The 24491-nt window shown below is 41.8% G+C and overlaps 2 protein-coding genes across 7 annotated transcripts in view; one reads left to right on the plus strand and one right to left on the minus strand.

Moving 5' to 3' along the window:
• ATP2A2 (ATPase sarcoplasmic/endoplasmic reticulum Ca2+ transporting 2) overlaps window positions 1-14012 on the plus strand; it is a 45710-nt gene extending 31698 nt beyond the window's left edge. For 2 of the 6 annotated variants that reach the window (XR_013940351.1, XR_013940352.1), the window contains 12 exons: window positions 1064-1166; window positions 1702-1833; window positions 1922-2044; window positions 2221-2439; window positions 3748-4083; window positions 4320-4540; window positions 5234-5436; window positions 5853-5938; window positions 6377-6510; window positions 7551-7668; window positions 7782-9332; window positions 12911-14012. Coding sequence is in view for 4 of the 6 variants with exons in the window: in XM_080559493.1 (XP_080415619.1) it covers window positions 1064-1166; window positions 1702-1833; window positions 1922-2044; window positions 2221-2439; window positions 3748-4083; window positions 4320-4540; window positions 5234-5436; window positions 5853-5938; window positions 6377-6510; window positions 7551-7668; window positions 7782-8051 (1945 nt within the window). In the remaining 2 variants the exon portion in view is untranslated. Of the gene's footprint in view, window positions 1-1063; window positions 1167-1701; window positions 1834-1921; window positions 2045-2220; window positions 2440-3747; window positions 4084-4319; window positions 4541-5233; window positions 5437-5852; window positions 5939-6376; window positions 6511-7550; window positions 7669-7781 lie in introns of all 6 variants that reach the window. The other 4 variants (XM_080559494.1, XM_080559496.1, XM_080559493.1 and 1 more) reach the window with 2 other exon arrangements.
• On the minus strand, window positions 12910-24491 carry LOC308179422 (uncharacterized protein). The gene is made up of 7 exons (XM_080559548.1): window positions 24107-24491; window positions 22995-23191; window positions 21839-21930; window positions 20747-20789; window positions 20165-20307; window positions 19798-19941; window positions 12910-19605 (listed from the first exon to the last, which is right to left on the minus strand). Exons 2-6 carry the CDS (start codon window positions 23073-23075, stop codon window positions 19932-19934), a joined length of 369 nt encoding a protein of 122 aa, XP_080415674.1. The 5' UTR covers window positions 23076-23191; window positions 24107-24491; the 3' UTR covers window positions 12910-19605; window positions 19798-19931.

Genomic DNA, 24491 nt, shown 5'->3' on the forward strand with positions numbered 1-24491 from the left:
ATTTTTTAAGATGCATTTTGTTCATATGCTATTATGCAACACTGGATTTTTTTGCAGTACTACAAGAGACTGAACAAAAAGCTTACATAATCAGACGTCATAGGCTATGTTAAGCATTCTTATGGAGCAGTGATCCATTTCTTTCCATCAGATGTTTTTCTCCTTGAGGGCTTTAATAAGAGACGTTACATGAGAATTATGTCTTGCTGATTCCGGTAAAAATAACAGCATTGAGCACTTCTTTTATGGTTCCTTTATGTTTACTCTAGAAGTGTGCTGATACCTCACAAAATGAGTTCATTTATTACCCATTTCCAAATGTGAAAGCAAAGAAGTTCCTTTTATTTGTGATGCCTGAATGGTATATTGCTTCAGGAAAATGTACCTTTGCTTTTCCTAAAGAGCTCAGATATCCATCATTAAGTATATATAACTACTAGAAAAGAGTATTTCTTTGCTAGTGGAATTTGTATTGTGAAATGGCCTAGCTTTTCGTTGGTTTAGGAGATTCGCATACAGCACAGATTAATTTTTAAGAAATGACAAAGACCAAACCTACTGCCTGTCCAGTTCATGCATAGCAGTAAATCTGCAGAATGTGCAGTGAGACTAAGGAAGTCAAGCTCCTAATGTATCCGGCAATATCCCTTTCCTTGGAACTCCCCTACAAGTTGTACATGCTGTAATACTGATTTCATATTCTTCTTTCACTGAACTCTTTACTTCTGTTCTGTGTTGCTGTATGACTGTCACTGGAGGAGATAATATTTTGTAATTCAGGTAGTAATTTCATCAGTAATGTCGTTCTGTTCATTTCTGACTTAACTAAAATTCATATTTCACCTTTATCAAATTTATATGATAGACGTATATCACTATTTTTGTGTCAACTAACTGCGTATCTCTTTAAAGGTATTCGGATTCTCTGGTGAACTTTATAGTTCCAAGTCCTTAATAAGCGTTGTACTAAATGTCAACACAGTAGAGGGTTTAAAGAGGGGAAACGTGAAATGTTAATACTAAATAACTAACATAAATTTCCCCCTTTTCATCCTCTGGGAAGGCATAAAGATGACAAACTTATTAAATGTAGCCAGTACGATGGCCTTGTGGAACTTGCAACAATCTGTGCGCTCTGCAATGATTCCTCTTTGGACTACAATGAAGTAAGTACATATCCTGGAAATATCCTGGAACAGAGGGGAGCGTGAGAATGAGGATAAATGTTTGTTCTCATCTGTCTATGTAATACCTTTCAGTGGTAAATCCCCTTCTATTCAAGGAAGAGTATTTAGGTCTTCTTAAGTATTAATTCTGGGAATGACTTGTTTGTTGAACACTGAGGAAACTTAAGCCAGGCAGTAAGCGTAATCTGGAACTTGGAGATCTCTTGCTGTGTAGAATGCACTGCCGCTTTCTTGCTTTGCCTTGCCTCCTTAAGGTTGCTACATCTAAAAATGACTTGAATACTTGATAAAATACTGACATCATTCTGTGCTGGTATTGAGAGGAAAGGCTTGAAATTTTCTACAAATTAGACTCCTCAAAGTTGCTTTTTAAAAATAGTTCTGCTTGTTTCATAAGCCATATTAAGACTTGTTAAGCATTTTTTTTCCATTGCGAAACTTGAACTTTGTCTCCAATAGGTTCCAGTTGAGGGTTAAAGTAAACTCTTGTTTGTTTGCTTTGTGTTAACTAAAGGCTAAGGGAGTATATGAAAAAGTGGGTGAAGCTACAGAAACAGCACTTACCTGTCTGGTTGAAAAGATGAATGTATTTGACACAGACTTGAAAGGACTTTCTCGAATTGAACGTGCGAATGCTTGCAACTCGGTCAGTACTCTTTTATCTGGAATTCATTGGGGAGTGAGTTTTGTTATATATATTATCTAAAAGTATTGTTACACTGTCTTCTTAAAAGGTGATAAAACAACTTATGAAGAAAGAATTCACTCTGGAATTCTCAAGAGACAGAAAATCTATGTCTGTCTATTGTACACCAAATAAACCAAGCCGCACATCCATGAGTAAGATGTTTGTTAAGGTAAGTGCCATGCCGGAGAAGTGCAGTTATGAAATGGCTGCAAAGACAGCATAACATTAGAAATGATGGCCAAACTAACTGCAGCTTGGACATGAAGAACTTTAGTAGTTTGAGCAAATGCTGTGTTGGAAAGGAATTTTTTAACTAAGATTTTTTTTCTTTTTTGCCTCTGCAAGGGTGCTCCTGAAGGTGTAATTGACAGATGTACGCATGTCCGTGTTGGAAATGCTAAAGTAGCGTTGACCTCAGGAATTAAGCAGAAAATAATGTCTGTTATTAGAGAGTGGGGAACTGGTAGAGACACATTGCGTTGCTTGGCTCTGGCAACCCATGACAATCCACCTAGAAAAGAAGAAATGAATCTTGAGGACTCCTCAAACTTCATTAACTATGAGGTAATTTTAGTAAAATGTCCTTTTAACATTTCTTCCTCTCCCAAACTGGGAAATGGTGACTCCTTATGTTTGACCCTTTTCTTGAGGTAGACAAAGCTGAGAGTGTCTTACTGGGTGTTTTTGATGTCAGACACAATAATGAGCCACATCTGTGGAGGGAATTGTCAGTTTACAGAACAGATTATATGTAGCTTTGAAGAAATTCAAAGGATACAGTCTGGGAATGTTCTATGGTTCCTGGTAACTGTCCCCCCCTTTTTTTCCCTAGTTAATTTTGGGTTTAAAAGAAAAATGTGCATTTGTTCTTGATGGCTGGCTATACGTGCTGTCACTTGGCTAAAAGCAGGAGAAATCATCTAAAAAGCCACCTACAAGTTTTACTATTTTGCATATATACATACAGTCCTGAAGGTCATAAGACCGTAAACTGTTTCAGAGACTGAAAAACCTTCCCAGAAGTGCATTGTGGTTTCGGCTTCAATGATTTTTAGTTTGATGCTGCTCAACTGCGAAGACCTCTGGGGATTTTATGATGAAACCTAACTACCATTTTGTGCTCTGAGGATTGGGTTTACTTCCCCTCCTCCGTACTGTCATCTGCGAAAGCTGTCCATGATTATCATCTTAGCTATGCTGTAATTTTCCAATGAAATCTGTATCAAGGACTTGGGCTGGGGTGGAGTGTTGGGGGGTGTGACAGCAATTGGTGAGTTTTGGCTTGTGCACTGTGCTGCTGGCTCTGATTGTGAAAAAGAAAGACTTGACTGTAAGTTGAATTTTCAAGGGTGACAATTAGATCACAGCTAATGAAATGAGCATATTTGAGGCAAGATTTGAAAATGTAGGATCCCATTTCAGTGTGTGCTTGTGCTCTCGGAATTAACTATATGTCCTCCCATGTGCCTCTCATGCATGTGTTACCATGTAGCGTTGTGATTCCGAAAGCACCAAATGCTGCCTCGCCTCCTCTTACTTGTCAATGTGCATATAGATGTGTGACATTTTGCTTCTCCCACTGTCTGAATTAAGTGTCAGACCTAAAGCGCTGTGAAAATTTAGCATGGTGAAACAGGTAATCCTTCCAGAATGAAAACAACAAGTATATAATGCATAATACACTGGCTTTGGCTAAACATCAAGTTGACGTAGGCTTCAGTGTCCAATTACTCAATATAGAATATTGGGAGTGAGAGTAAAAACAAAGGTCACTGCTGAGATGTATGTTTAGCATGCAAGTAAAATGATTGTTTTGCAAGTGTCAGATGTCTACAGGTTTTTGTGCTAAAACTCAGTGCTGTATTGTTTCAGACCAATTTGACCTTCGTTGGCTGCGTGGGTATGCTGGATCCCCCAAGAATTGAAGTAGCTTCATCTATAAAGCTGTGTAAACAAGCTGGTATCAGAGTTATTATGATTACTGGTGACAATAAAGGCACAGCAGTAGCTATTTGCCGACGCATTGGTATCTTTGTGGAAGATGAAGATGTGTCTACAAAAGCCTTTACTGGCCGTGAATTTGATGAGCTCTCACTTGCTGCCCAAAGAGATGCTTGCCACCATGCCCGTTGCTTTGCTCGTGTGGAGCCTTCCCACAAATCTAAAATTGTGGAGTTTCTTCAGTCTTTTGATGAGATTACAGCTATGGTGAGGAATTGAACTTTTTACTTGATTTGAAAGGCAGATACTGTGTTTAAACCTAAATTATGCCCTGTCAGACTGATGCCTTGTTCAGGACTTCTGCTTTTTCCTGAACTCCATCTCATAATAGTTCTGTGCTTAAGTGATTTGTAAAGATGTAAAATACCAGACACTATGCAAAATTCCTTTCTTGTCCTATATACAAGTGTCTGTTCTTTTTCAACTTTAAATTCTTGTTTTAGACTGGTGATGGTGTCAATGATGCCCCTGCATTGAAGAAAGCAGAAATTGGAATTGCTATGGGTTCTGGTACTGCAGTGGCTAAAACTGCTTCTGAAATGGTTTTAGCAGATGATAACTTCTCTACTATCGTAGCTGCTGTGGAAGAAGGACGTGCAATTTATAACAACATGAAGCAGTTCATCCGTTACTTGATCTCTTCCAATGTTGGAGAAGTTGTTTGGTAAGTTTCAGGTGTTTTCTTTGGGCTAGAGTAGCGATGATGGAGTCTTTTATTATTATTATTAATTTACTTCCAGTGTTTCTCACTAAAACCAGAGAAACAGGTTCTCCAGGTAGTGGCTCATCGTGACTGTGTGGAATGAGGTCTGTATACTTCTAGGGTCAGTAGCATTTACTGGAGGATTTTAGCCTACCACAAAAGATAAGCGTTGCATTGCATATAATACTCTAGCTCGGTAGGTGGCTAAAATGCTTTACAGTTATTTCTATGTTTGGAATACTTCTCTGTGGAACTTAATTTTAAAAATTAGAAAACAAAATCTTACAAGATCTGGTATTTCAGATAACATAGCCACAAATACAACTTAAATGTTTCTGTAACTTAAACCTCAAGTTACAGAAGAATGTGTTGTACGTGTCCTGGGGAGGAATTTTGCCCCAGTGCCACAGAATGTGTTGATCTCCTAACTGTTGCTTACATCAAAGCATACTTTCTCCCAGAGCTGAATATAATACAGCATTTGTCTTGCCCTATTTTTTGTAAACTTTAAAGAATTAAAAACTTTAATGCTGTTTGTGATACGAAATGGATAACTCCATGTGAGAGAACAGAAAGGATGCTTTAAGCTTAAGCATTAAAAAAATCTGTTTGCGTTCACAAGAATAAGCTTATAATTGGTGGGTTTTCTTATAGTATCTTCTTGACTGCTGCCCTGGGTTTTCCTGAAGCTCTAATTCCTGTCCAACTGTTATGGGTAAACCTTGTGACGGATGGTCTCCCTGCTACTGCTCTGGGCTTTAATCCTCCTGATCTTGATATCATGAATAAGCCACCCCGCAACCCTAAAGAGCCACTGATCAGTGGATGGCTATTCTTCCGTTACCTAGCTATTGGATGTAAGTAGTAAGAGCTTTCTTATTTTTCTTAAGTAACTACAGCATGTAGATTTTTTGAGGCCCACTTTGAAAGCTATGTTTAATATTTGCTAAGTTCTGAAAACTAGCAACAGATGATCTGTAGAATTGGTATTATCTTTTGAGATTCACTGTTTTGTGTATTTGCAGGCAATGGTAAAGCAGTATTTTTTTCGTTGCTAACAACAGAGGCAGAAAAAGTCATAGCTACATAACATCAGTAAGACACCTACCACTTCATCAGAATCTTTTGGTTAGATTCTAGATTTATCTTTTAGATAAATTAGTCTATTTTTTTACAGTACTTGGAGGTCTCGAAGTAGAAGTTCAGGTGTGGCAAGTGAGATCTTCTCTTGCATAGAGTTCACAACACTGAAAAAAGTTTTGTTTTCCTTAAGGCTATGTTGGTGCTGCCACAGTGGGTGCTGCTGCTTGGTGGTTTATTGCTGCTGATGGTGGTCCAAGAGTTACCTTTTATCAGCTGGTACGTGCTCTGTTTAATTTCCGGGGGGAAAGGGGCACATTCCTTTTATACTTTTTTTTCGTGAAATGACAGTAGCTTATTTTTAAAAAAAATAATTATGTAACGAGATATTCTTTTGGACTTGTTAAAGTAAAACTTATTTTAAAGACTAATCAATTGTGATCAAGCTCAAAGGTGGCATACCTGAGCTTCTAAACAATTTGGAGGACTGAGTGGTGTCTTGTAAGTAAAAGACTAACAGGAATCTTTCTAAAGCTGGCAAAAACTTTTTGTTTTTTTGGTGCTTGTAGTGTCATATTAGACACTTGTCTCTCCTGTAGTGTGGTGCTTGTAGGATTCATATTAGAAGTGTTTTTCATAATACTACTTCCTAATAGCTTATTTTACATTTTAAAAGTTAACAAGCTGTAAAAATGAGTTCACGTTGTTCTGTTGTAGAGCCATTTTCTGCAGTGCAAAGAGGACAACCCTGACTTCTCTGGTGTCGACTGTGTGGTGTTTGAGTCTCCGTATCCAATGACAATGGCTCTTTCTGTACTTGTCACCATAGAGATGTGCAATGCTCTCAACAGGTTCGTATCTCCACATCAGAAGGCAAAGCTTTTGCGTAGCTTATCCAAAATCCCACCTTCTATGCAGTTTGGTTCCAAGTGTGTGGACAGCTCAACGAATAATGAGTCATACTTCCTTTCCAAATCCTGGCAGTGCAAACAAAATGACTCTCTCGTAGATAACATTTGAGATCCCTTGTCGTAAGGTGTATTTTTAATTCTGTCAGTTCATTCTGGTACTTTACTAAGCATAAGCAACTGATATATTTTCCGTTACTTTTAATCTGAGCTTAATTAATCAGATTATCCCTCCCATGTGATATCAAGGAGAACTAAAATAAGAATGTTGAAGATATGGAAAATAATTTTTCCTGCCTGAAGGGAGTGTGGGTTTAGCCAATTAATGTTGTTATAAATGGAAACCACTAAGTAGCACAATGTCAAGGGTATTTTCTTCAAATAGCTTAGAGGTCACTTAATTTAAAAAAAAAAAAACTTTAAATGAAAGTGTACTGTGGTAGTCCTACATAGTAAGGTACTGCTCTACATTTGATGTTCTATATCTCAGACTCCTCTGCAGATTGAATCTGGAGAGTGGATTTAAAGAATAAGCATTAAGAAGGTGCAAGTACAGGGCCCCCTCTGTATTTCCAGTCCATAACTGAATTTTGGAGGAAATGGGGGAGGGAGGAATAGGGCCCCAGCAGCTGACAGACAGGAGGATTCTGTCTCATGCTGTTGTACCCAGCGTTCCCTCTTCACACCTGTGGAGAGGGTGTCAGGGTCTTGGCCAAAAAAAAAAAAAGTAGATTAGGACAGGAATGGGCAGAATGCACAAAAGCTTTCAAAAACGAACGTGAGACTGAACTGTGGCCACTTTGCGAAGCAGTCTTCCAGGGTGATTTAAAGTTGTAACCTACTTAAACCATATTTTGGTGTCCTTTCCTTCATGACTAGGTTAACTGGGGCTTGCCTTGCTGCTCTTTCCAGCTGTTTTCCGATTTATTGAATTTCCTATTGGTGTCTTGTATGTACACGCATGTACCGTGTTTCTGTTGCAGCCTGTCAGAAAACCAGTCCTTAATGAGGATGCCCCCGTGGGAGAATATCTGGCTGGTGGGCGCTATTTGCTTGTCCATGTCACTCCACTTCCTTATCCTTTACGTGGAACCGCTGCCAGTAAGTGCTTTATATCCTCATCCCTGAGCTTGGAGATGAAGCAAAAACTTGTCGGGAGCTTAAGCAAGGGGTGGAGGAGGAGCAAAAGGTGTAATACTTGGCTTTTCTTTCAGATTATCTTCCAGATCACACCTCTGAATGTGACGCAATGGCTGATGGTATTGAAAATCTCACTACCTGTCATTCTGCTGGATGAAACACTTAAATATGTGGCCCGTAACTACCTGGAACCTGGTAAAGATAGTGTGCGGCCTGCCACCAAACCGTGTTCTTTGTCAGCATGCACCGAAGGAGTTTCCTGGCCGTTTGTGTTCATTACTATGCCCTTGGTTATCTGGCTTTACAGCACAGACACTAACTTTAGTGATATGTTCTGGTCTTGACTGACATGGTGACAGTTTTACATTGAAAGAAAAAGTTTAACTTAATCAATTTTTTTATTGTTTAGAGCAACTGTCTATTTCTGCTGAATTTTCACATGAACATATTTGCCGGTGATGGAGGTTTCATACTCTAGATTTTGGTTTTTTGCTTTTTTCTGACTTCAGTGGGGGCAATATATTCCTCTTTTATACACAGTTAAAGTGTCCATTGACATGTACAGAGAACTAACACTATTTTATGCAATTTTTTTGTAGATGAAAAGCATGTACAGTGTTCTGTTCAATAGTCTATTCATCATGTAAAAAAAAAAGTAAATTTTTTTGAGCCAGCGGACACTATCAAACTAAATTGGCAGCAGATTTTAGGGAATGAATGTGTGTTGTCTAAAACTAAAAAGAAAAAAAAAAAAGCATGTAACTGTTTGTCTTCTGCATGATCATCCAAACTTAATTTGTCATACAGTCAGGTTTTATTTTTTCATAAGCCGAACTTTCTGCACTGGGTAGAGAGTACTGCTACCTTGGTCAGGATTTCTTCTGTTTCCCCTCTTCCTGCTCCCTTGCTCTTGGTTCTTGACTGTCCTTGTTTACACCAGTTTCTGTATGAGGTATGCCTAATCTTGCTCGTGCAGAAAATATCATTCCAGGTGCAGCCTGCTGGGGTTCTTCCATATTCTCAACACACAGTTTTTTTAAAGATTATTTATTTAAGTTTCTATTGTATTTTTATTGTAACAGACCTTATTTTGCCAGTGTTGCCCATGATGCAGGGATAGGGAGGTTTACTTCTGTCTACTTAAATCTAAACCAAGCCTTTTTAACCAACAGTCTGTTTTAATCCCAAAAGAGGGTTTAAGTTGAGTTTTAATACCTTACTTATATGTGTCAGATCTTTTTTTTCTTTCTTCCCCCCTTTAAGATCAAAACTTGTAATGAGACCTGGAAAAATAACTTGCACTGCATAGCTAGAAATTGGGTTTCCTACACTTAGGGCACTAATGCTAAGTTGTATACATGGAGTTACTCTGCTGGCCTGTTGTTAGCCTGACTTGAAGTAACAAGCTCGTGTGTGTGTTTTGTAAAATCTGTAAATAGCACATGACCAAATTGAACATATTGTATAGAACTATTTTTATTTTAATGTGGCACTAACCACCTTCATTATTACGGTAAATGTTAAAGCATGTTTTCAAATTCAGTCCTGTATCAACAACGTGTAAGTCATTAACAGTCCTAACTGTGGTGTTTTTCTCCAATGCCTTCCAACTTTCATCGACTAAAGTGAGTATTTCTCTTCCATTTCACCATGCCAGTGGTGACTTGCTGTAAAATAGCATATGCTGTATACATGTTGAAGAATAAATAGTAATTTCCTTCATTCCCATGCTGTGTTTTGTCAAATTCTGCTGTGCTACATTATTATCACCACTTTAGACTCTCGTTCTATGGTGTGAAGCTCAAATTACTGATTCTCAAGGTAAAGCGCTTGCTTTTGTTTTAGTGCATTTTAGAGCTTGTTTTAGAGCAGCCAGGAGCCTTAGCGTACCCCAAGATCCTACAGCTTTTTTTTGTCTTAAGTTCGAGACAAAATTGGATAAATCTGTAATTTAAGACAAACGACAGGTGTTTATATGAATGTTCAGTGTGCAGAACACTAGTACTCGTGGTCAGGTGCTGGTTTACTCTGAGGCTTTTTCCTCCTCTGAAATGGGGGAGGCCCCTCTGAGCACACCAGCCCTTCTCTAGGAATAATCCACACAGTGCTCAATGTGCAGGTGCTTCTCTGCTCCTCTTTGCAAAAACAGCTTATTGTTTCCAGTGAATGGAAACACTTTGAACAGTGGTCATACAAAAAGACAAAAGAACAGTCTTGGCTTCACAGGATAGTCTTTGAAAATTGTACTAGGGTCATAATGCCTTTGTTGAGTAGCAGGTGCTGTGTTATCTTGTGTTGGCTCGAAATCTGCTTTAATAACCAAATTCAAATAGCTTTCTTACTCCTCGTAGCTTTTAACTACCATTTTCCTCTCTGCTCTTTTAGTGCCAGCTGGAATCCAGTGAGCACAGATTAATCCTTTTGGTTTCAAGCTTTCAGATATATTCAGATATACATGCCAACCTCAGAATACAGACCCTATTTGAAAGTCCACTGCATTGCAAATACTCACTGTTTATGTAAATGCTGATATCCTTTAACCGATGCTGAAGTGACTCAGGTAGGGGGAGATAGACGTGATGATGTAAGAGGTGTTTTGTAGAACTGTAAGCATTGAACTCACTCGAATGCCCTCTATGCAAGGAAGAACCTGTCTTTGCCAACCTGGATGTTTTGCATACCACAAAACCGATGGCCAGCACCAGTCAGATGCTGTCTGAATACTAACTGAGCATTTTAAGGCTTGGAACAGGAAACTTACAGGTCATGTCATTTAGCATTCCTTGGGATCAAAATGTATATCCAAGTCCACTGTCACTTGTTGGAAACAATGCTGGCAAACCTGCTCCCAGAATTGTGGCTAGATTTTTTCAAGGGGGCAGGGACAGCCACCGAATCTTTGAGCAATGGCTCTGTGTACACCTCTAGAGCACCCGTGTTGGTGGGCTTTTCTAAGCCATGTGGCAATATTTGTGAGCGATTCTTCTTGTACAGTTCTCTTCCTGTCTATTACACCAAATAATGCTGCTATACAACACCTTTCTCCCCATCTCTAAGACACTGAAGGGGAAAATGGATAAATTAAAATTCAGTCTTTTGACACCTTCTGTTGAATCTTTGTCTGGCACACTCAGTTGTGCATGTTGAAGACAAATCTTGCTGAGGGCTCACTCGTATCAGTTATCTCAGGGTCTCACTTGCAGTAGCAGCCTTCTGTTTCTTGGAGTTTACCTTTGAAAGCTAGACTGCTGGTGGGTGAATGGAGTGGCGTTTATCCCTCCTGACTGCTCCTGCAACCTCAGGAGCCTGGTTTTGTAGAGTATGCCTAAAGAGCCCAAGCAATCTTAATCTACCTTGCTTTTCTTTATTATTTTTAGATGTCTCCTGGTCTTGCTGTCTAGCCTTCTTTGCAGAAATGGAGCGATAGGGTTCCCTATGATCAGTACTTAACTATTGCTGGTTCAGTGGCAACTGCTGTTAGACTTCAGTGCTTCTGTTCTCCAGGTGTTGCCACTATAAGATGTAGGCCAGCCTGGTGTGGTCTGGACTGGCCAAACATCAACACCTACCATGTGCTTCTTCCCCTGTGGTCAAGCACCCAGCCCTAAAATTGCTCTGCTGTGGGCTTTCAGGTTTTATTTCCCATCTTAATTCTAGAAAATAACTTCATACCTTTTGTTTCCCTTTGCTCTCATCTCACTGAGCTTTCCATCTCTCTGGTTTTCTGAACTCCTCACACCTTGCTGCTTATTTCTTAGCATGTGAGGGGTGTGTAGGATTGACGTTGATTGTGCCCGATGGTACCATATGCGAGAAACACCAGGAAGGATCCCAGCTTATGCTGGGAAACCAGTGGGTTTTGCTATGACAGCAGTGCCTCCTGAATTAAGTGTTCTGTAGGCTGGTCCAAAGCAGAGCAAAGATGACGGTCAGGCAGCTGCAGGCATATGCCAACAACATGGAGACAAGGGCTTTTATCTTTGTTGTGCCCCAGCTGCTCTCAGCTTTCAAATGGGAGCGATTCAAAGTACTGGTTTTGAGCTGCACAACTGGCTGCTCCTTCTTGCCTGTACCCAGGCACTAAAATTAGTCCATGGTTGGTTTCTCAAAGCATTACTGCAAATACATCAGTATGAAAGAAGCTGCAGAAAAATACATACCAGTCTCTCAAAGTGCTGCAAAGCTGATGATTGTAGAGAGGCCGTTCTGGAGAAGGCTCATGGTAAGAAAATGAGTTTTTAATCTGATGATAAAATGCAGTACAGCAGTCCTCTGTCACTGTTCGAAGAACACAGCTGATGCACAGAATATACGTGGTAAACTGCTTAAAGATGGTTAAATTTGCTGAGATGAAGGGAGGTAAAACTGATACAAAGTTGTCTGTCTCTTGCACCTGTCTTGTTTACCTTCTTGCACTTCTAACCATTAACTGTTTCCCTAATCTCTGCTAATTACATCCTTAATTACATTAATATTACGCATTCTCAAATCTTAGCAGGAGAGCCTAAATTTTAGTGTTAAGCAGTGTTTTGAAGAGCCACCATTTAGTTTTAGGCGATCAGAGTACACTTTTTCCAGACCCAAGGCTAACCTTACGCTGCATTTTAGGGGTAAAGTACAGTAGTAGTTATACTGTACTCTACCCTTTGCTTACGCATTAATCTGTGTAGTTTAATGACTGCTTCAGAGCTTTCCTACTGCTTCCCAGAATAAGCTGCATAACTTGAAAAAGGGACATTGTTAGGTCACTTCAGGGCCAAATTTGCACTATAATGCCTTGATCAGAAGAACACCAAGATTTTTTTTTTTTAAAGGGGAAAAAAATAGCTCAAACTGGGTACTATGAGAAGCTGAAAGAAAGACAGATGAGGCTCCCGTTACTTTTTACTATTACCACTAGTCAGGCAAAGAAATGCAAAAACTATCCAAACATACCTCAATTCTTTTTCATGTATGGTCTTCTGGAGGAGGTGCTGACTTTGATAAAGGGAGCTCTGCTAAAATCTGAAGAGCTGAGACATAATCCAGAGTGTCCTGGGCTTTAAGAACAAAGTAACCTGAGAGTGTCCCTTCAATGACAGAGCAGTCGTTATCAGACTTAACATTCTTTCTTCTGTCACTGTTGATCTTAGTCTTGCTTTTATAATGATACTTTGCATTCATCCTTTTATTAACTGTTTCCTTTTCTTTCTTTCCTTTTCAGCAATACTGGAGTAATCGCTTCTTAAACAATTTTGCAGAAATGTAAGGTTGTTTTGTTGCGTGCATGTGTTTTTAGCAACACATCTACCAAAACTTCTGCATGTATCATGTGTAAAGATTCTTTGCTTTCCCTAAAAACAAAACTCATTGTGTTCTCTGTGGAAGAAATGTGTGGTACCATTAGGACTTCAGATGTACAAATGTGCAATATAGTTACAGAATTGGAAACTCTCTCCAGAGAAGTTTGGGTTCTGTGCAGCATGGAGAAGAGTTTGTTTATCTTTGAACAAGAATCGCCGAGCTGTCAGCCAATTTTCCATATTCCTGTATGTAAAATGTCAGTTTATAAAATGTACAATATCAAAACTGCATGCCTTCGGTTGTAGACAAATCTCTGTATTGTATCATCCAAACATACTACTTATAACAGCTTATGTACAATGCTATCCTATTTATAAAACTCATTGAAAAGATTACAGATGAATGTTAAACTGTAAGCCTCCAGTTCATACCTTTGGATTTTTTTATCATGTGTGCAAATCAACCTGTTTTGCACTGTAATGTAACTTATTTAAATCTAAGGCAGTAAGACAGATGTTGGTGCAATACAAAATATTGTGATGCATTTATTTAGAAAGCAGCAAATGACTTAGCCAGTTACCACAACTGCATGTATGACCTTTAGAAGTTGTAAATAAGATCAGTTGTCTATTTACATGCTGACAGTAAGAAGCATCACACCTAGTTTCATTTGTATCAGGTAAATAAATTTATTCTACAATACATACTTTGCGTGTTATTTTATGCACTTTGTTTTCCGCAGGTACATGCGTACATACTTCAGCGTGCTCTCATATTAATGCCAGGATGACACATATTTGCACCAACAGCATTGCAATCTTTCCTTCTAGAACTATGCAGATGCCAGCTGCTCTTCCAGCAGTATTGACCTCCTCGCTGGTGTGACTTCCTCTGTCCAGGGGCTTGTGTGTGTGTTTAAGGGACACTGTCAAGTACTTTGATCACTCAATTTTTTTTAAAATGCTCCATTGTTTGTAAATCCCTCTGAGAAACTTAAAATAAACATTTCTTTCCCAACTACATCTCTTATTTTTTGTCCTTCTCTATTTCCTAAATTGCCCCAGCCCTCAGTAGCTGCTAGCCTCTACCCCTTCCATAGGTAAGAGGAAGGTTAACCAAGAGTGCGTTTGCTACAAGCCACGAGCAGCCTGCTTACGGCTGCTTCTGTTAGCCATGGCTTATTCCGTTCCTCAAAACTTAGGCAATTTTGCCGGTGAGCATGCTGCAGCAGTGCAGGTCCCACCAGGTCACAGCGTCAGAGCCCTTGTTACAGCGTTAGGCAAGGCTAAAGCACTCCGAAGGGTAAAAGCTGGGTTAGCCAAGTGTCCTGTAATGCTCTGCTCTGACTCCCATAAGCTACGTTTTGTTTGGAGTAAGCGGAGGGAAGTAAGGGCACAAGCAGAGCCTCTCTAACTATGCAACTGCAGCCAACTTCAAAGGGGAGTAATGCGTTTTAAATTAACTGTAATGCCTCTCGAACTAGCCCGTGATGCCAGCAAACAGCGTTATCCAAATTAGGTGACATGTCTGAGCCCCTTCAAACACAACAGCACGAGGTTTAAAAATACTAGAGCTGAATTCCACGGCTGAGCTCCGCTATATGATGGTAGGCGCTGCATTAATACATAGGGCTGGAGGAGAAGGCTGCTTCCTACTATGGTAGTGTTGTTCCCAGCAAGCTGAGCTCTGCTCCTAACCTCTGGGCCAAGGCTGTCAGAACCGAGTTCAGCACAGCTTTTATCTGCAGCTGCAGCTCTTCCCTCCACCTTATTTATAGACCGGCTCCTGCGCACACCAATAGCACTGTCACCAAATAACCTCCCGGAGCTGCTCCCAGCACAGGCCAACAAACAGCAGCTGTCCGTTACACTGCACAGACACCTGAGCTAAACTATTAAAATCATTTGTTCAGCCCATTAGGGAAGAAACTGCCCCATTAACAAACATCTCTAGGCTGGTGTTCAGGAAACGATGAGAAAAACAAAGCTCTCTATCGACTAAAGGCAGCTGAAGGCCAGTTTCTCGGAAGAATGCACACACACAGTGTACCAACAGCTTGTAAAAGTTACTCCTGCTGCCCAGCTGAGCTGGTGCCCTCTTCTATTTGCATCAATATTTGTCAACAGCACTGAAACCAAATGTAGACTGGCGATTATATTAATTAATTCATTGTTCAGAAAACAGCTTCAGCTTCCACTCCGTACTGCTGCCATGGCTAGTTACAGTGCGAGGATGGTTTCAGCATTTCTGCGTCGACAGCACAGCGCTGGGGGGAGTGAACCGAGACCAAACCCTTAACTTATCTTTAAACATTTTTGTAGTTATGATCTGCAAGCATAACTAGTCCCCAAATGAACTGCAAGCAGCACTTCTGGAGTAGAGCCACACAGAGAAAACTTTGCGAAGCTCAGTGGGTTGCTAGGTACTCAAGTGCGAGAGCATGTGGGGTAAGAGATGCTGAGATAAACAGCTTCATCCCCCCCCCCCTCCTCCTCCTCACCTCACCGCACAGCCCTGGCTCCAAAGCACCGCATGGATGGGCCTCATTCTGACGGCTGCGGAGGGAAGAGAAATGGTTCCCAGCACCCTCAGGCATTACAGGCAAATTACATCAAGCTCCAGTATGGGGGGCAGAAAACAGCCCCGTTTTACACCGAGGTGAATGTGATTGCGTAAGATCCAAACCCACAGCCACCCCCAGGCTGGTGGGTGAGAAATGAGGAAAGCACTTGGTAGAGGAGAAAGCACATTTGTTTCACAACCTCAGCTCTGGAAAAAAAGCCTCACGAAAAACTACAGGCCAAGCCCGCAGAAGCTGCAGAATGAAGATGAGCATCCCACCCTCTGCTCAGCCTGCAGAGCCCTGAGCACCTGAAGACAGCTTTCTAACATTTCATCCCCAACGATTCAGCTGCTCTAAACCCAACTCTGCTAGAGCACCGGGTACCTTCCTCACCACCGGCCAACTTCTTTCCCCAGCAATCTAACACAAGCCTGCTGCTGTGTTGTTTAATGCCCAAACTGAAGACGCACAAACAATACCAAAGGGAACCAATCTAATTGCAGTCATGGCCTCAGGTTCTGCTGTCAGCCACGGACACCTCAGAAGCGGTTAACTGCAGCCGAGAGCCGAGGCTCTGCAAAGCCCGTGGGACGCTGCACGAAAAGCTCTCAGCTAAGTGGGGCAGCATCGAGAGCGGCGACCAGGGGCTGACATGGAAAATGTAGGTCAGCTCTACTGCTGCTGAGGAAACCCTGCAAGTTCACCTCAAGAGGAAAATGGGCTGGGCTCTGTGGCAGAGCAAGATGCCCTGCCGTGCCCCCGTGGCGTGCGGGATGTCTCCTCGCACACACACGCAGCCCTGACAAGGTCGACCAGCCCCGACTGCCAGGAGCAGAGCCCAAGAGACTGCTGCTTCAAGGCGCCCGCTCCAACCCATCCCACTTGGCCTGTCATCGGCAGTCACCAGGCTCGGAGTGCTCAGGAGCCTTCTGACATCGGTTTAGCAGGCTCAGCTATTCGCCTAACAAGGTCAAGCCCCCTGTTATTTGTTTAAATAGAGACAGAGGGACCTAAATTCATATGGTAAGAGTTATCCCCATCAGCCTCCTGGAGCAGCTTGAGGGGAATGAGCAAAATCATGAGAGCACCCAGAAACTTCCCTTTTAATTAGTTCTTTTGGAGGCAGTACAAACTCACACTTGCACATAATCCTAGGAATAACACAGGATTTTGCTGACATCACCAGCTTTAAGAGAAGAGGGGTAAAGTTCTCTAGCCTTGCTCTTCAGCAATGGCCAGCCTCCAGGAGCTGCTTGGCGTGTCCAGCTCAGTGTTTCTCTGAGACTGAGCACTACCATAACCAACTGAAATAGACTTCAGCAACAACAACAAAATCCCCAGACCTGATAAGCCAGGGCTGCTATAAACCTGTGCTATTTTTGCAGGTGGCAGAGTCAATTTTTCCTACAGAGGCAGGCAGAGAACACTGCTTTACTGTTGGGGTGAGATAACATCAGAGGCTAACAATCAAGCTGCAACCAGCTCATGCATTCAGAACCAAGTCACACAGCTCCAGCGCATTGTGATTGCAAAACATCGACGCTTTGGTCTTGCGCTTGTTCCTGCCCTGCCCTGCATTCAGTGAGGCACGACACCCCAGACAGAATTTGTAACTTAAAAGTCAGTTTCTCTTATCATTGCCCTCCTGCAGGACTCGAGCACTAGCAGAGATCTTCAGCTGAGGTTTGAGACCAACCTTCACCAGGCAAAAAAGGGGCAGGCAGAAAAGCTCCCCCCACCCCTGAGCTCACCCCAACGTGTGTCCTTTCTGCTCCTGGAAGAACAAACTCACTGTCCATAGCCAGGCTGATGTGCAGCTGCCATGCCAACAACAGCCCCTATTCACAGTGCCACTCCTCAGTTTTCCAAGAATTCTTTCCCCGTATTCCTCATCCCATCACACCGCAAACAGCAGTTCTAGCCCTGTCCTGCAGTGGCTGCCTTGCCCTGGGCACACTTTGTCTCAGGATAAAGGTACCAAATTCTGTGCCATCGTAAAATCTAGGCCTAGGGTTTGTGGACACTGCCAGCTTCTTCTCACGACATCCACCACGAGGCTTTGTACCTCCTCTGAACTGCTAACATGAGAATCCACCCACCCGTGCTCACAAAACAACCGGCAGGTGCTGGAAATCTCAGCCTTTGCCAGGCAGCACTGACTGGGTACAGACTGCTTGCCAAAACCGTGCTGCTCTTCAACACAGCTCCCAGGCGTTTCACAGATCAGAAAGAAAACCAGAAGGAAATCGCTGCAGCATTGACTCAATCTCCAGTCCATCAGACGATGCATGCAAACCGCAGCTGGCCTCTCAGAAAACAAGGCCAAGTTCCCAAAGCACCCCGAGCTTGCTTTAACAAGTTCTCTGCCTTGCGGAATTACGGAATCTCCCAGAGCGACACTGCAGACCTTTCCACCGACATCCCAGCATTGTGTCAACCAGATTCCGCAATAAAACAGCAAAAAGCTGCAAGTAACGTGCCAAAACTAGCCCGAAGAATGACTGTGTACACTGCGCAGCACTAGATCTGTATCAGCGCATGGAACAAACAGAGGAAGGTGAGTGCTGCTGGTGGCTGCCCACAGCAGTGGGGAACAAGATGTTCCCTTAGTTTGCGTTGAGGGACAGAGATAATAAAGGTGTTGAAGTAAAATTCAAGCACCTAAAGTCCTGGAAAATTCCTTTCTCCTGTTGACGCTGACCCCGGAGCACACAGACTCCCTGGGATACTTCTCTTTTCTTCCTGGAACTGCTCTGACACCTTATGCTGCCTTTCTGTGAGTGCTCGGAGCTGCACTGGTAAGACCAGTTCAGCATTTAGCTCTCTCTATGCTGATCAGGTTCCACATGCTCATTAGGCAGTTCTCAGCCCGAAGCACAAGGGCTTTTTTTCTGACAGATGTACGCTGCAAGACTTAACACCATCCAGCCTTTCACAAAATGGAGTTGCTGTTGCCCTGCTTTTAAAGCATAATGGGATTAAGAGCTCGTCTCCTCCCCTCACCAGCTGCCGTTTGTGTTTGAAGTCTTCATCAGGACACTTCCATCTCGGTGAAAGCCCCACTGGCAACGTCCCACAGAACTACTCAGTTCCTCTCGCTAGCATCCTAGTGAAAAAGCAGCCGTCACGGGGCTGGCACTAGGGCTAATCCAGGGTTAGAAATAGGACACTAGGACACACGCTTTTTCCTCCCCTCGGGGCAGGGGTGAGGAAGAGCAGCCTCACCCGCAGCAGTTTCCCTTCAGGCCAGGGCTGCGTGCCCAGGAGCTCCGTTTCCTTCCCAAGGCCAAGAGCCCAGCAGCAAGTGAGGTTAGCCCTTGTGTCTCTACACCCGTGTAAGGCCAGATGGTGCATGTTCTTCCTTCCGCCATGTAAAACCTCTGGATTTATGGATGGTAGATCACAGCACAAAGGGAGATCACACCAACCTCCTTCCTATTCGCTCTTTTCAGACAATAGAGGCAGCAAGAACAAAAGCTGAAATCAAAGCACAGCACGGGAAGAGTTAAACCCCTTTTGCAAAAACTCAGATATTTCCAGGGCTGGAGTGTTACTGGGTGGAAGGTCCTTAAAACTTCTCAGAGCCCAACATTTCAGCGAGGAAAGTGAACATTTGACAGAATCCTGCAGCCTTATCTAATTGTCTGAGTTGCAGTGTGACATCCTCTGCAGAACAGATGGTGGTTAGCTGGAGCCACCTTCCTGCCTGCCTATTAAAAGCTGTCCTAGAGAGCTGAGGAAACATTAAAGTCCATCTCCATACACAGTTTCTGCTCTTGAAACAATCAGCAGCAACACCAGAACCCAGCAGTTATCCAGGTCAGCTTGAATTTACACTAACACAGGAGTTACTATTTTTCAGAATAATGCCAAACTTTCCCCTAATTAAACAGATATTTCAGCAGATGAGACAACTGAACTTACAGAAGGCATGAACTGCATGATCTGGGCCACTCTGGAAGTCGCCTGCATTCCAGGTCACTCGGGTCTACCAGACTGACAGCCCGCTCAATCCATGCGAACGTTGCCTCCTTCTTGCTTTCACTGTGGACCTAAGGAGGAAAACCAAAATCTGAGGTTAGGCTATCTGCCAATTTGGTCTGCCTGCACCATCGCTGGCTACCAGCCCATCAAATTTTCCAAGGCAGAAAAGCTCCTAGTCATTGACTGCAGATACTCGCTGGCTTCCCAGCAGACAGGCTTTACAAACATTTATTCCAAGAACCATATGGACTGCAGCTTACCCAGACCAACCAGGGTAAAGAAGATTCGTATCTGCATGCTGCTGTTCTTGCTCTACTGATGTCATCATGCCGAAGTTTCCTGGAAAACCACTTAGTATCCAACAAGATGAAGCCAAGTTACCAGCTTCAGCTCTTCAAACCATACTACACGTCAAGGGAGAACACAATATATTAGACAATAAACATTAGGCAAAAAGCAGAACAACAGAAATCTGATAAATAGTTCAGGGAAAGAGCTGGCATCTTAGTGACCTTTACAGCAATGCACAAGCAGTGTGCTGTCTCTCCAGCCAACACAGGAACGGGGCCTTTTGTGCCGCCAGATCAATCCAAGCTCTTGGATCAGATGCCAGCATACAGATCTCACCTCTGCCAACTGCTAAACCCTCCCAGCCCAGGGAGCTCAACCGGGAGATGTTCCAAGCCACCAAAACCCCTCATTAGCCGAGCATCGTGTGCTGCTGCTGCCTGCCTGTCAGGCGACTTTGATGTAATTGGACTTTCTGTTCTCTGTAAATATTTTAGAAATTTATGTCAAGTCCAAGTCTCAGGATGTGGGCTTTTTTCCCCTCTTTTTCCTCTAGACAGGCATTCTGAGGCTCACCGTGCTCTAAAACAGACAGCTGACAGCTAAAAAGAAGCAAGCTGAAGTGACCAAAGGCAAATTTTCAGAATGCGAGGTCACTTTTTCCTGCCAGGCCACGCACTTGTTAAACATAATAATGTAGCCAGGACACAAGCAGGACAGCCAGTTCAGTAGATGTCATCTATTGTCCTTTAGGAAATGGTACTGTCTGTGAAGGGACAGATGTAGAAAACTCAATCCTTTTTAAAGCCTGTATGTCAGGAATTATACTGCTGTTGTTAGATCCCCAAACCATCTGCATGCATCAACATTTTGACAGGCGGACAGAGAAAGAAGGAAAAGGAAATGAATCTCCAAACTTACGAAGCCCTTTGCCTCCCCCGGGAGCTCGTTGGAAGCAGGGAAGCTGTTTGAAATGAAGGCTTTTACAATGTAAACATCTGTCAGCGACCCGCCACCGTGAAACTTCCCCTGCACATTCCATATAGAGTATTAAACAACCATTAGCATTAATGTTAGCTAAGTATGCGCAAGGCTTGAGACAGCAAGTGAAAAACAGAGATCATGCCTTCTGTTTTGCTGTCATCAACAGTGATCGATGTGGACTAGCCAAATAGCCTTGCTTAATATATAGATATAGGACATTTTTATGTTGAAATTCTCCACGTGAGCAGTTTATTCTTCACCAAGCTGTGTTTGCACCAGAATACATCAGAATACCTTCTTTTTTTGCACCCAAACACCCAGCTCTGTGTACGTCCCTGCCTCCTCCTGACCAGCTTCCAAATGACATCTTAACCAGTCTGCCAGTTCTAAAAACAACCAGAACTGCAGCAGCTGCCCAGTTCTCTCCCTTTCCACATCACCACACCAGTATTCTTCTTATCTTGTCATCCTTCCCTCCAAGATCTGGTCACTGGACCGTCACAAACCTGTTAATTATCAGCAGGGCCTCAGGCCAAAGCTCCAACACAGCAATTCAACAGCATCACAGTTCCCAGCCCCCCTCCTCTTGAATATCCTTGAACCAAACAGCCTTTTGTGGGGCCACGAAGCAAGCAGATAAAAAGTAAAAAAAAATAGGATGGGAGAGGAATGTGAATATTTCCGAGGGAATTTCAGGAATCTTGTCACAGGATTACTTTTCAAACTGTCACCCTGGCAAAGCGGGCTGTACAGGAACATGACTGGTAAGGGAGTAATTCCTTAAGCCTACACTGAATCCTTTCTATGAAGAAACTACTACAAAAGTGACTACAGTGAAATTGCTTTTTACTGGGTACTACATAAAGTTGTATCAATTTACTACATTTAATCCCACCTAAGGCCACTAAATTTAAACCCCCTGGAGACTGGCATTAATATAGATGCTTTTTTTAAAAAGATATTTGGCTACAATATACTTGTGTAACTTGAAATCACAATAGCACGACACAGCCTTTGAGATTTCCTTACAGTTGAGATCCAAATGGAGAAATAGGGTTTGCTGAATAAAAAATATTCCTTGCTTCTATCTTGGACAGATCAGTTTCCACATCACTGAGCTCCTGAAAAGTAAGGATAGAAGAATCACTACAAAAAACAGGCTTAATAAGACAGTTATTGGGAAAAAAAAAAAAAAGAGCTCTAGTTAATCGAAAATCTCTCCATAATCAGCAGTAACAGAAAAGGAAAAAGCACCTCAATTAGACAAAAACATTTATATTGGCCAGCAGTCCTCAGTTCTTTTCACTATCTCTGCTTCACAGTTCCTAGATTCTCTAGATCTGAAAATCAGAATTCTAAATACTGCCAGTATTTTAGTTGTTACCAGCACATCATAGAAAGCACTGGCAAGTCACTTGCTACAGAACATATATTAGATAATTCCTAGCCACATCATCGATGCATGATACTTTTAGATTCCAGTAAATTAAGACTTTTACCTCATAGCCAAGTCTATGTAACGGCTTTAGATTTGAAGAAATTCCGTCCCCTTACATCACTTCTGTATCTTGCCTATCATAAAGCAGTCAGGAATTAAGAACCTGTTAATGACATCTGTGATTTAAATGTCAAACAGCTCTCAGGGTTTCAAGCAGTCACTCTATCCTTACCCAACCCAGAGACTAGCACTGGCAGACATGTCAGTGCTGTAAAATACAACTGGATGGCAACAGCTTCTTGCCTCCCCTAAAAATTGCTTCACTTTTGGGAGCTTACATCACAGATTTGACACAGCCTGAACTTCAGGTTTTGGCTTTGCGATCTTTACTTCTAGTGTGCAGAGCACATTATTAATGGACAGAATGAGATCAGCTACTTATTACAAGCTAATTGTTCCAGTCCCTAAACTAGAATACCAGTAACTAAATTTGAGAGTACAAGATTTCTGCAAAACCTGAGATCACATTCTAAAAGTAGAGCACTAATGAAGGCTCATTAATAGGCAAGAAGAACCCCCTTAGAATTCTCAAGCTGCTGCTAAGTACATCTGTCTACATAATCTCAAACGCTTTCGCACGTAGGACATTTTAGAGTTCCTTATTCTCTTACAGTACAATTACTAGCAAAGACTACAAACAAGTGATATAACCCTAATAAATCAGGTCCTTACAGAAGCATTACTTACAGGCATCTTTTCACTGGAATTTTCACTTCCATTAAGGAGCAAAATTCTCAGAAAAATAAAGCAGCAATGATTTGATTCCATGCTGACAGCTGTCTTAAGGTGTTCTTTGGTGTACCTGGACTTGTTTGCTAAAGCTGCACATTAGGACACAGTTTTCTTTACAGCATGCTCATTTATCTTGTAGTTTCATCTCTATCCTACAAGAAGAGGTTATCAGATTATCTACAAAAACACTACAGAATGATTTAGTAAAACTGTGGTTATCAGCCTTCCTGTTCTATGCAAATGTTGTTTCAGAAAAACGTGTAAGAGTAGTGGTCTCCACCTGTGATTAGTGATGTATTTCAAGGAGTCATTAGAACAAAACGGCCAAGCGGCTCACAAAATCTACAGCATGTACCTCAGACACATCTCTCATCAAAAATTAAACGTGTCCGCTCTTCAGTCTAGTAACACTAAAAACTCCATTCTTTCATCCACAGTGGAGGTTTGAAATAACAAGAAAGCTAATGAACCTACCTAACTTTCAGACACAGAATCCAATTTGATGAAACCTTGAGTGTGAGCAAAACACAAGGGAGGTGAAAAAAGAAAAAAAGCTTTGAATCTGCTTGTCTGTGTATACTTTTTTCCATTAGACAACAATGGTATAAACACTTTTTTTTAAAGAAAAAACAACAAAAAAAACCCTAAGATTCAGGCCTCTCATACACCAGAATGCAATTAACAAAGTGTTCACTCTAACTGAAATACAGCCATTTGGTGTATTTATTTAATTAAGGAGCAGTCACAGTTTATGCCAATTCAATCACCAAGATAGCAGCATTCTGTTCTTTTCTGTTCTTCTCATATATTCTTCAATTAAGCATAACTCAGTTTGATATGCTGGAAAGTCTAAAGCCCCCAGAATTCTAGAGAGAACACACACCCAGCTGCTTCTTTTTTTTTTAATGGATAAACTATTAGACTCCTTCGTAAGATGTGACATAAAAAAGTATTTTCAAAATAGACTAGGAATAACTGCCTAATAGAATAGGAATAACTGCCTAGTCTTTTTGTTGTGCATTTTTCTAATTCATGTAGTACACGTTACAGAGGAAAAGAAATTTTACCCTTATCTGCATTGTACTTCCACGATTAGGGGGAAGCTTGTTTTCCATCTCACATATTTGTACCAAATAGGCATTTTTCCTCCAGCTGATACTCAGAACTACTTTTTAGTCTTGTAATAAAGTCTGTCTGCTCCAGCATTAACTGTGGTAACAGAATAAATACAAAAGGAATTAAATTGTCAAGATAAAAAGATGTTTTCGTAAGACTAAGGAAATCAGAGCTGTAAGAAAAGTAAGAGCACAAAGTAATTCCTCCTCCCACACATCAAGCCCACAGAATTGAAAGTTTCTGGATTACACGAAGAAGCTCACCCTTGAAGAGATGATGCTGAAGAGAGAATGTTGAGAATCTGTACGCGAAGCAATGTAACTTGGCTAAAGGAAA

This window comes from Anser brachyrhynchus (assembly GCF_964034855.1).
Source record: "Anser brachyrhynchus genome assembly, chromosome: 17".
Lineage (NCBI taxonomy): Eukaryota > Metazoa > Chordata > Aves > Anseriformes > Anatidae > Anser > Anser brachyrhynchus.

Coding starts and splice junctions, on each gene's coding strand:
- LOC308179422 (XM_080559548.1), bottom strand. CDS start 23,075: ATGGAATCAAATCATTGCTGCTTTATTTTTCTGAGAATTTTGCTCCTT. Junction 21,931..22,994: donor ATTCCAGTGAAAAGATGCCT/GTAAGTAATGCT, acceptor CTTACTTTTCAG/GAGCTCAGTGATGTGGAAAC. Junction 20,790..21,838: donor TCTCCATTTGGATCTCAACT/GTAAGGAAATCT, acceptor CATTTCAAACAG/CTTCCCTGCTTCCAACGAGC.